General features: G+C 35.9%; 1 protein-coding gene across 1 annotated transcript in view; it reads left to right on the forward strand.

Moving 5' to 3' along the window:
• Nucleotides 1-4986: 4986 nt before the first annotated feature.
• Nucleotides 4987-12708, forward strand: part of LOC135686034 (phosphorylase b kinase regulatory subunit alpha, liver isoform) — a 41111-nt gene continuing 33389 nt past the window's right edge. The window contains exons 1-3 of the mRNA XM_065202182.2: nt 4987-5344; nt 9892-10080; nt 10673-10720. Coding sequence (XP_065058254.2) covers nt 5258-5344; nt 9892-10080; nt 10673-10720 — 324 coding nt within the window. The 5' untranslated portion in view covers nt 4987-5257. The remainder of the gene's footprint in view (nt 5345-9891; nt 10081-10672; nt 10721-12708) is intronic.

Genomic DNA, 12708 nt, shown 5'->3' on the forward strand with positions numbered 1-12708 from the left:
TCATTTATAGATTGCAGAAATTTCCTTACCGAGCAACCAAAATCGTCAAAAATAGAAACTTTATAATGTTCTTGATTTATCCTTTGTTATGGAAGGAAGACCATAGGATGGAAGACCATTTGACCAGGATCCTTTCTCAACATGATGATGAAAGCAGCTTTAACCCAGTCTACTGGTTCCAGTATGCCGAAGATGCTGTATGTTTTTACAAGTGGGAAGCGTGAGAACCAGCTACTGCTGAACTGCTTCTCGCGATGGTGCCACTGGGCTAACATGATCATAACAAGGGTGGATAAATGTATTACCTTCGGCATCAAAACGTCTGCAACTGCCTCTCACCAATATCAGCCAAACCTATTTATTAACAACGAGATTGTACCAGCTGTTTCTCAAAATGAGTCTTTTAAGTATCTTGGTCGTTCTTTTGACTTTGAGATGAAAAATCAAGTGCAAAAAGCTTTTATTGAAACTCTTCTAAAAGACTTACTCCACAAAATTAATGCATTGCCTATTCTTCCAAAGAACAAACTTTATCTGTACCAAAGACATGTTCTTTCTAAATTATCATGGTATCTGACTATAACTGACTTGCCAAAAACATGGATTGTTGAAAACCTTGATAATCTTGTTACAAAATATGTCAGGCAATGGCTTGATCCTCCAATCAGTTCTACAATCAGTGGTATCATTCTCCCTAAAAGCAGCTTTGGTCTTAACTTTCAGCTTCCATCTTGCAAATTCCTGCAGTGCTAAGTCACCTATTGACGGTCTCTAAATCACTCGAAACATGATCAAATCAAACATCTTTGGCAAAACCCCTCATACGGAAAAAATATCCAACATGATCAATATATGAACACGAAGGCAGTTTTGAAAGATATTAGAAGCCAGCACAAAAACAAACTAAAAAGCAGCTCGCAAGCCAAATAACTATAATCACCTTTCTACTAGAGAATTCTCTGAAACATTCCAATAGCCTCTGGTCGACTGCACAAAGCTCTTTGCCTAAAAACATATTTAACTTCTCGATAAGATACCTCGACAACACGCTTGCCACTAGGAATAATCTCTTTAAATGGAACTTATCTGAAACCTCAACTTGCTCTTTTTGCCTCCTTCCAGAAACGCTGCTTCATGTCGTAGCTGGCTGTAAGACATACCTTGAAGATGGACGCTACATCTGGAGATATAACTCCGCACTCAACTTTCTGGTCAAAAACATACAGCATCTCTCGAACACATTTTTATGTGCTGATCTTTCATTTCATCTTACCCCATCCATTATAACAGGTGATTCTTTGCGACCTGACATGCTACCGATTGCTTCAAGGAAAATCATTTACATCATTGAGCTTACAGTTGGCTTTGAGACAAATCTTAATGTTAGTAGTTCTCGCAAATAGATAAGTACAAATCTCTTTTAAAACCTCTTAGCAGTTCGTACAAGTCCGTTAGATATGTTAATCGCTCAATTTGTTCTCTTGGTATCTTTGGGCAATCATGTTTACTTTTACAGATAATCTGGACGATCTTGGTGTTGAAAATTCCCATCGTCGCTACATCTATCTTGGTTTATCAAAGGTTATAATTCGATGCAACTACTTTATATTGTGCCGTAGAAACAAACCTTGGCCTAACCCAGAGCTTCTTTCCATCTAGCATTCTATCTCCACCTATACCACCATCACTACAATCTTTATTGCCATCATCAACATCGTCGCTACTTTTGTCATCCTCACAAGCATTATCAACATCGTCACTATCATTACATCATCATGCTTGTATTTATGCTGTGTACAACCGTTTTTTCTATGCACTTGTAATAGTTTTTTTCAACAGAGGTTTGTAAGTGTTATGTTTTTTAAAATGAAATGACACCTGGTTTAAAAAATTATTATATGTGAAGATATGAAAACAAACGGTTCTTAAATCTTTAGCAAATGAAGAAGCTTCACAATACTTGTTTGGAAGAACGAACCTCTACGAGTTGCGAAGAAAACATTTCTTGAGGGTTAGGGTTCTTCATATTAAGAAGACAAGACCTATAATACTGGGCATCACAAGAATTGCGGGGCTGAAAGGGCGAGGCCGTTGCCCACAAATCAGTAGAGGTATTTTGCAAAATCTTTCCTTTGGCTCTTGTAATCATACAAGTCGATAAATTAGCGTAGATTTTGTAAATCATATCTTTTAGTTACGTTTTATGCATGTTCGGTATTACCAATAATGTAGGCAGTGGCAGACTGGCCCACCAGACCATCGGCCCGTGGCCGTTGGGCCCCTTTAAAATCTGGCAAAATGGGCCCCATCTTTGCAGAAAAAGGGCCCCATTTTAGGAATATGGGGCCTTAAGATGTCCCATTACAAATAATAAATATCATGGATTACATCAAAACTAAGGTTGAATAAACGTCATAGCATGTGGTTATAAAATGAATTGGGTCGAAGCTAAAAAAAGATTGACTTTTTTAGGTTATGAGAGGTTAAAAGAGACTTTCTAATATGATGGAATTTTCTGAAATTTTTGTTTTTCATAGACCCAGGTTCAGTTAATCTACCCGGCATTAACTGTAGAGTTCACTTAGATTTTTGCCAGTTAGCAAAAAAGTAAGGAGTGATTGAGTAACAAACTCGGCGTTAACTTTTTCTTCGACTCAAGCCATAGCATTAAGATAGTGCGATGTGAATGATACTTCAACGGGGGTTGCTGCATCGTCTTAAAGATTCGTTTACCGAATAATCTAGTTTTTTGCTTGCGCTGGACTGTCTAGTATAAAACACGAACAGGTATAGTATTGCCTCATGGAATGAAAAATTGACATAAAAAAGATGTCAATAAAATGGCAAGAATTAGCCAAATTGCACATAATGTACGAATAAACTTCGAATCGCAAATGGTTCTCAGAAAGGAAGGCAAAGTTGATGCAAAAAGGGGACAGGACTGATCACTGGTTTCTTGGAAAGCAAATTAAAGAAATGCAACTTCTGGCAGCATTTGATTGAAACGGTCTTCGAAGTGATAAACGATAATAAAGTTTGATAAAAAAGATAATAAAAATGATGATAAAGTTTTGTGAAAAATATAGTTTGTAAGCACGCATTAAGTCTAAAATACGGACAGCAAACCAATTAAACGGATGATTACACAAAAATTAAAGGAAACCTTCTTGCTATGATTTAGCTGTAACATCATGATTAAGATATCACATTTTCGTATATAGAAATGATTCGCTTTGGCTTTATTTGTCGCTAAGCGAGTGTTTCCATTTTGAATTTTTGATAGAAATTTGTACAATCCAATAGACGTTCAATGTATTTCGCATGTGAGCCACAACTTCTAAAAATCGCATCAGTGCACCTTTCTTTCTAGTTTGCTATTTTTATGTCTGCCATCTTTAGTTTAAGTTTCAGTAAAGATAAGGCTTCCTCACACCTCAGATATTCTGTAATTTAAACTTACTATCCTTTATGGATCTTAGGTTAGTTTTCTTATAACTTTTAACTTTATTTCTTCGAGAAAGTCTCTTGTGCAAGATTACTGAGATCCATATCAGACAGAATTTTTATTATTTAATGTTAAATTTCAATTAGTGCACTCAGCGCCCATTTATAATCAACAGCTCAACTTTGCTATTAGTGCTACGTATGCTATGTTGCTTAGAAATTGATCGATTATGATGAAATGCTCACTTGACCACGCCCTGATTTTCAGACCACACCCACCTGGGTCCCTTCAGGTATTTGTGGCCGGTTAAAAATTCTGAGCTAGTCCGCCACTGAATGTAGGGCTTCTAAAAGCCAGCTTTTTGGCTGGAGGGATGCAATTTACCAATGTCTTAGTAACTAAGGCTTAGTTATTCAGGATGATTTGCCTCTTCATTTAAAAAAATAATATCCACAATTTTACGTATATTATGAAAGGTAAAAATTCATACAAATACCTGGGATCTACAAAATACAATGACCACCCATAGATGCCCATCCATACATTGTCTGCAAGGGTCTCATTTTGGCTGAAATGTCTTGATAGGACAATACTTTTTGTCTCTTTTTTGGGACAGGTATATACATCGCAGATACTTTTCCAAGAACAGATTAAAGTAACAAAAGACACTTCTTTTATATAGAGTGAGTCTGGTTCCCAGGGTAAGGACAGGTCAGATTTGTCGTGAAAAATAATTGTTATCCACTTCAAAGGGTTATCAAGAAGAAGTTAACTTTCCGTATCAATTCGCAAAATTCCCAGTAAATTATTTTAGGCCGACCGTCATCAAGCGGTATCACGCCAAGCGTCATCAAGGGTCATAATATTTTTCTTGTAGGGACATTACATTTCCATTCTTTTGCAAATAATTTTGTCCAGCCTTAGCAATCCAATATTTTGATTTATCCTGGTCAATTTATGAATTGTTGTCTCTTTATCCTTCTCCCTTTATATCTTTTTACATTACTATTCTTACTTTATTTTAAGTTGGAAATTAAATGTTCTGTTGCTTTTATTATTTTTATTTTATTGATACAACTTCAAAACATGTTTCCTATTCAATTCTTTTAAATAAATATCGAGTAAAATGTATTTTTTGGAAACACACAAGGGCGCGTTGTCAAAAGCTCATCTGAGTTATTTCTACGTGTTCTTCAGTGTTTTTTCTAACTGAAAATAAATTTCATGTAAAAATGTTTTCGAATTTTTTTATCATTTTTGTAGTAATTTTTTGTCACTTGTTGTTAATCAAAATGTTCTTTAATAATATAATAAATGTTGTAATGAAAAAGAAGAAGAAAAAGCAGCCCCGCGTCATTTTTCCCCAGGGTAGACCTCCGGATACATTGACCACCATTTTCGTTTTGGGTTTTTAAACTTCAAGTTTATTCTCTTTTTATACGCACCTTTCTAGATAAGAAATCATTGATAAAAACGAATTTAATACAAATTTAAAAAAACACCCGCCTGTGCCTTTTCTGCGAGGCACCAATGTAAACGAGGCAAACCATGATCAAATGTTGTTGTGAAGTGTTTCTGGCCTATATCTATATTCAGTAATATTGAAAAGAATGGGAAGGTGGATTTGATTATCTCTGTTACACGTTGCAGTCTCTTTTGAGCAATCAGCTTGAGTGCTACCTTAACCTTTTTCAAGTAGAACAGTATCTACAGATATTACCTTCAGTTTTGTACCGCTTCAAAGATGTTTTTAGGCATGTAAACACGTACCTAAGGGAGGAGCCCGCAACTTTGTAAGGACGAAGAATCAAGATGAGACGGAGCAGAAGCAGTTCGCTGACCAGTGCAAAGTTAGAATATTACCACAGGCTGGTATCAAAAACTATATTAGATCTTCAGGTAATGCTACTTGTACAAATGTTTCTAGTAACCGGAGTTCAGTGCACAAGTCACCTGGTAACAAACACCTTTCACTATTTGCATTTATAATGGTAAAATTTAATTCATATGCCTAGGATTATCTAGATGCCTTTATTCAGAAAAGAACGATGGTGATACATCCCCCCCAGTTCTCGATAGGATCAGATCGACTTTGTATGTCGTCCAATTTCGATTGGAAAATGTGGGGGGGGGGGGGGTAGTGTATTGGTTTGGCTAAAGACCTATTCTTTGTACTTTGCCAGTCTGCAAAGTGTGTGTGCGTGGCATGTCTGATGTACACAAAACATAGGGCTGCACACACATTTTTTTGGGTACAGAAAATTTCTAGTGCCACCCTTTCTAAAATGTTGCCGGTCTGGATATCATGGCAGTTTTCGATGAGCTCTTGGGAGTGCACAAGCTATTAGCCGGGATTGCAAGAGTGCATTCGTGATAAATGTGCACATTTCACCCAATACTTTTAGTTTTGGGTCTGGAAATCAAGCTAACAAAATAATAGAACATTTTAAACAATTGCAAGAGAATGACTGCAAAAAATATTCTGTCGGGTAGCTTAGAAAAGTCAGAAAAATTTTCTGCTTGCTTCACTTGCAAGTGGCCTTCTTTTTTGACTGTTTTTCATATTTTTAAATGACCCATGCTAATGCTAAGGCCATTGATGCTCATTCTAGTTCTCTAGAAACTCAGCCAGAGTTTTATGTCAGTTCCCTAAGCAAAGGCTTGTCAAGAGAGGAGTTGCCCATTGATAACAAGATACTGAATCAAGAAAGGTCTGAATCAAAGAAAAGAAAGCATTACTTGCAATATTCTGGATCTGCCTATACTTTCTTGGTTATTGTCTGCAAAAAAGCTAGATTTCCATGGGAGGCCAGTAAAGAGATTTGAGACTGTGATCTCTGTATATTTAAACTTGCTTGAAATTAGGGGTATGTGCACAAGTTTTCAAGTCCGAAATTCTGACTAAGAGATTCTTTGTGTGAACCTGCTTTCACAAAGTTCTTTGCAGGTAACAAGAATACAAGGCTCTATGATGAGGGGACAATAGTTTACCCCATAAATCCCATTACATTGACCAAATTGTGTTAAAATTGACTGACTGAGATTCCCACATGTCCCACACTTAAACCCCACACCACTGTTGCTTCTCTGTTAAAAGTTGCCTAAATTCAAGGGGATGGGGTCCAGATTAGCCAAAATATATGAATGAACCCATGCTTAATTATAACGACATTTGACACAATAGTATGCACAAATTGCACACCTTTTCAGCAGTCTTGCACACATTCACACTTTTTTTGCTCTTGCACACACGATACCTTGTTGAGAACTGTCATGCTCTGCAGACTGGGTGATGTGTTTCTATGATGTTGAAACTGCCTTTACATAGTCAATACTAAGTAGTGGACTTTCCCAATTGGTAACTTTGGTGCTCCTTGTTGATGAAAGGGCATTTTCTACACTAAAAAGGGCATGGCCTTAAATTTTTTTATTTTTGGAAATTTTCTTTAATTTATGATTACTGAATCACTGCTAGAACCCAACCAAATAATCTCTATATACAATTGGCTAGTGTTGTATAGATATAGAATAGCAATGTGTTTCTAAATTCCTTCGTTAAAGGTATATTTGAGTATATACAAAGATGAGGCTAATTTTTAACGTCATCATAGCATTAAATTGCAAAAAACGAGGTTTTTATAGGCATACATGAACTAGGTCAAAAATACTATGTTTGCCAGAGTTCTCTAGAATTTTGTAAGATATAACACTTTATAAATCATCATATATTCAGTTCAGTTCATTTATATATGTCACATTTAAATAAATTATGGATACAAACTGGGGAGATTTTATGAATATGAACAAAAACTAAAAGTTTTAGCTGAAAAAAAGTAAGCACAGATAAAAGGTTTTTTAAATCAGAGATTTAAGAAGTTGCGTGCAGGGTGAAGTTTTCAAATGTGATTACGCTTGTAGCCCTTTCTCAGTAGTAACACTAGTATGATATTAGCTTCATATGTAAGACCCAGGCCAAGGTTTCATATTGAAGAAAAGGTGAAATAAAGAATTATAGAATACATAAGAACACTAATAAGTAAGAAGTGTCTTACTTTGAAGAACATACCTCAAGCTCTTGCTAGTTTTTCTGAATTTTTTATAAAATGATCTTATCATGAAAATATTTCATCTAACCTCTCTAGGAGCCTGTTCATATGCAAAACACAAGTTCATCAGCTTACCCATCCTTTTCCCCATGAAGCAAGAATCTCAGCTAGCTGTGGAGATAATTGACCTTTCATAAGCAGACATTTTCCTGCCTTGCTGAGATTGCTGAGAACTTTAAAGCCATTCTAAATGATAAGTTTGGATTGTGTTGAGGATTGTGTATGTGCAAAGGAAACCATTTCCTGGCTTTGATGGGAACATTTGATTATATGAGAAAATATTTTCTGGCCTTGGAGGGATCCCAGTTGCGTTCAAGCAAAATCTCGGCTTGCTGATGAAACATTTTCTCATTTGTGTGCTAAATGTGGCAGGATCTTGGTTGAATGGGATTCCCACTTCACCAGGGGAATGCAGGGGAAACTTTCTCCATATAAACAGGCCCTAAGGATTTTAACAAAGTATCTTTTTGATAGGAAGGTTTCCAATCTTGATGTTGATAAATTGAGAAAGGAGTGCCAGCGAGATTTAGAATAAAAAAATTGTCTAATCATTGTTCAGTGACAATTTTCTGACATGAATTCACACTTTCCTTAAGATTACTTAAGTCACTAGCCATTTTTTCTTTTTTAGCTTTTTAATGCTTATTTCTTTCTCTGCTTCTAATCTGGCGAATGATATTTAAAGTGTCAGCACCTAACTATGCTTTCTGTGAACTCTTTCTTGACTTGCTGCATTTTGAATTGTTGGCATTGTGGTATTACTCTACAGCAGTGGCGGCTCGTGTATTGGGGCTAGTGGGGCTCAGCCCCACCAAACATTTCCAAAAATAAGTTTTAGATTTATAAACGTAAATAAAATCAATGTCCATTATTAATTTAGCACTTTTCACTAATTTTGTTGCTTCAAGTTTCACTGTTGGTCCATTCTCTAGTTTGTTTAGGTCTCACTGCCTGCGGTTCTCTTGAAAACTAGACAAACACGCGTATCAGAAACCATCTCTTGAGCTTTTGGGGCGAGCCCCAAACTAGCAGAGAATGCACCAATCAAATGCCTCTCATGACTCAACTATTCTAATGATGACTGCCTTCTGATTGGCCAATTCTGCTCGAATATGCATTCGAATATGAATATGCAAATAATTCAATTCAACAGTAGCTGAATTTTTGTTGTTATTATAGGCAAGGTTGATCTTGAAGTGAATGCAGCAGAATGGCTTGTATTCGATGACTTGCATTTTCAGCTTTAAAACTTTGAAATAAAACATTCAAGTAAGGTCTTTATCAGAATTGATTTTGCAGATCCTGAAATAAGCTCGAAAAAGGAGGCTAGGCTGTAGGCATTCTAAAGGCATAAAGCATATTTCCAATGCAGGCTTTCAACTTCTTGAACAATATTAGCTTCACGTCATATGAAAATTAATCAATTAACAGTTTCTAAATTTTTGTTCTTTGAAAATTTTTTAATTACCATGATATGCTATGCGAAGGATATCGTCTACGGGTTGGCCATATTCAAGTTGTCTATGTTTTTGTGAAGCCTTTCTGTGAAGAACTACCCTTTTTGTGAAGAGAGAAACGGTCCAGCAGACTTAAATAAACAAAGTTGAGCATACCAACATTTCACAAAGTTTACTTTACTTTACTTATTACAGATTATACATAATTAATAGTGGCACTTGTTTTTATTCAATCAAAACTTTCAAAATGATGACAGCCTTGTTGATTAAAGTTAGTAAAGAATGGAATGGGAAAGTCTATTTAGCATTCTTGGCGCTCTGTGTCTATGCTTTAGATTTCGAATATTAAGTCATCAGCCCCACCAAAAATTTACCCCACGGGCACCCACTATTCTACAGCATGGCTATTTTTTGGGGTATTTGTATTTTTTACTATATAGCTTCTGAAAATAGTTTTTAGGACACTGTTAAGCTGTGTACTTATTCTTTTTCTTGATATGACACCTCATCATTGCCTGGAATAAGAGATATCTGGAACTGTCCTCATTTAAGTGAAATTTTGGGCATTTCAGTGACTCCAGAACTGTTGCCTGCGACCCTAACTACTAATTCTACTCAAGTCAAACATGAATAATCAACCATATGACCAGCAGAAATGTGTGATATTTTAGCATATCATAGAAGTTAACTTCAAACAAAATCTTTCTTCAAGTCGCGGCTCTCCTTCACGGTAGCTGGTTTGACCTCTTCTCTAGACACTAGCCCTCATGGTATCATTCTATCTGTTACCCTTCAAAGCTCCACAATGGAAATATTTTTATGCCAGACAGGTCAAACAGGTTTAGAGACTTCTCTTACACTTACATTATCATCCTTTTTGCAGCATCCTATCACTGGCCTCTTGCCTGCAAGTTTGCATCAAGGAAGACTTGATAGCAACTCAATTCACTTCAGGGATGCCTGGGTTCGTGATAATGTATATGGCATACTTGCTGTTTGGGGACTGTCATTAGCATATAAGAAAAATGCAGATGCAGATGAAGATAAAGCCAGAGTCTATGAGCTAGAGCAGGTTTGAAAATGAAGATAGTTTTATATAAAGAGATATTCCCTTAATTCAAATTTTTCATAAATCTGTCAGAAAAAATTTTGACAGATTTTTTTAATCATATTCAATTTAATTTCTAGAATTTTGCAATCCTTATTTCACATATTGAAATTTGTGACATGTGTTTCCTTTATTTCTGTTTCTTGATATTTTGCATTTTTCGCTTTGAACTGTTTATACAAGGCAGCCTCCTTCAGCCCGAATAGCTGTTTTCAAGGTTTCAAACTAAAAATCTAAAGATTGAATAAAATTACAAATACCCACTTACCACTAACAGCAAGGCAAGGTTTAACAGCAAAATTTAAAGGGAAATGCTAGTTTTATATTTCATTTAATGACATTCAAAAGTTTGGCATCATAGAGCCGTTTGCCTATTTTAAGTTTTCTGGAAGGGCAAGTTGCAAATGTGAGTAAGATTTTCTCTGAGCTTTCTTATTTCAAGGCTTGTGTTGTTGATAAATGGCTTAGAAAGACGTTTGGGTAGGGAGCAGTCTAACAATTTGTGCATCATTGTCATAGTGTACTTACTCGTTCTTCCTGTGATATTTATTTACAGAGTGTTGTTAAAGTTATGAGGAGTCTCCTTACTTCTATGATGCAGCAGGTAAGGCCAAACACAGCTCAAATATTCATATATTGTTATCAATAAAAATTTCACTTCTATCTTGTCTTATTGTAATCATGCCCTCTTAGTTTTCTTCTTTGTAAGCATTGTCTTTGTATCTAAAATCACGTAATCACTAACAACGCTTTTGCAGCGTCCCCTGGTCTTATGTGTATACGCCCTGTAATGTAGTCAGTCAGTAAATTCATCAAGACGCGGTTAGTTTTTCATTTCTAAAATCCATACATACAAATCTTTGAAATAGACAACAACCTGTTACATAAGATGAAGTATTTACATACAATGAAAAAAATAGAGAGCCAAAATATAGATAATTGTAAAAAACCAAGAGATTTGCATTCATAAAGGTGGAGGTTCATAAAGAAAACACATATTGGAAAGTATCAAAGATCATCAAGCGTTCCTATAACTGTGCCTGTATTCCAAAAGATGCCCATTAGCAATTATTATCCCGGGGGGGGGGGGGGGGGTACTTTGCTATCATAAATCGGAAGCTAGATTTAGCTGCTAATCAAAAGTACCCCCTAAGAGGTAGCAACTACTTAAACAACCTCCAAGCTGTTGTGTTATACTTTGCCATTTGGTAGCCTTTTGGTAAGACGCTCAAATCGACTGGACCCCCGGTCCTAAATTCCTAAAAAGCCAAAAATTTAGCCATTTTTATCAAAAATCATAAAATATTTCTAAAATTTGACGAAGAATTCTAAATTTCCTAAAATTTATCAAACATTTTAGTTAACTTTGTCAGTTTTAAATTTAGCACCTAGTTTAGTGGAAATAGACAATATCTTATTGAGATCAACGATACAAAACCTTTTACAGTCTTCAATTTGTCTTCTTAGTTCTTCTCATTGTTCTACTTCTTTTTCTAGATCGCCCTTCCATTTCTTCAATTCTATTTTCTTTTATCACTTCAGGGGCGGTGCTACGCAGGGGGGGTGTAACACCCCCAAAAGTTAAGAATCGTTTCTGTACTCGGCAGATTCAGCATTTTTGGTGCCTATTCGGCATGGTACATTTGATTGTTTTCATTTTCATTTCGATTTGACCCTTCTCGCTCCTTGCCATGTAAATATTTCAACTGTTATTTGGCAAACTGAAACCATTGAGAACCAAACTCCACATTACAATGTTTCAGGGTTGGGTGCTCGAATGGCGAGAATGATGGCCAGAAAATCGATTAACACCATAAAATAGCATTCCGCCTGTGGATATTCATTCTAGAAGTGATGTTATATTTTAGGGTAGTAAAAATTGCTTCAATAAGTGCATTTTCCAGCGAACTGGAATCATCGAAATTCGAAAATTTCGAAAATAATCTGCAAGCTAGCAAAGACTCAACCTACCTAAGTAAAACCGCAGATATTCTGTTCTTAATGATTAAAGACAAAGACAGTTTTAGTATTGTTATAAAGTTTTTAAAGGAAAACCTTCTCCAATACCATTTTTACGACTGGCCTTGCGCGCTTGTGTCTATATACTATTTCATCACTGAGATCATTAGTTGTCTAACGAAAGTATATAAGCTAATGCTTGATTTTTTTATTATGATGTTGCTATTATTAAGATACTATTCAGAGTGGTACTTTAGGGCTAGGGATAAACGGAGGTTTTTAAAAAATGAGCCGGCATTCAAAATAAATGAAAAAATTCAATTCTTTTCACGCTAACTGTGGGAAAATTGCTTTAGAATCACAAAGTCATTAATTTGTAAACGGGAGAGATGATCCCTTTTATTTTAGACATCATGGTATACCTTGATTTTATTTAATTGAAAAAATCCCCATCTCTGCAACCTGACACTTGACACCCCCCTAAGAAATGTTTCTAGCACCGCCCCTCTATCTCTTGAATGTTTATCGTTCCTTGCAAATTTCTTTCCTCCGTGCCTCAACTTTCTTCATGGTTCCCTTCTAGCATGTCCCTTCTGCAAATGATGCTGCTCTCTTTCCTTCAAATTTGCAAAA

This window comes from Rhopilema esculentum, chromosome 6 (assembly GCF_057945365.1).
Source record: "Rhopilema esculentum isolate cy_ngs chromosome 6, ASM5794536v1, whole genome shotgun sequence".
Lineage (NCBI taxonomy): Eukaryota > Metazoa > Cnidaria > Scyphozoa > Rhizostomeae > Rhizostomatidae > Rhopilema > Rhopilema esculentum.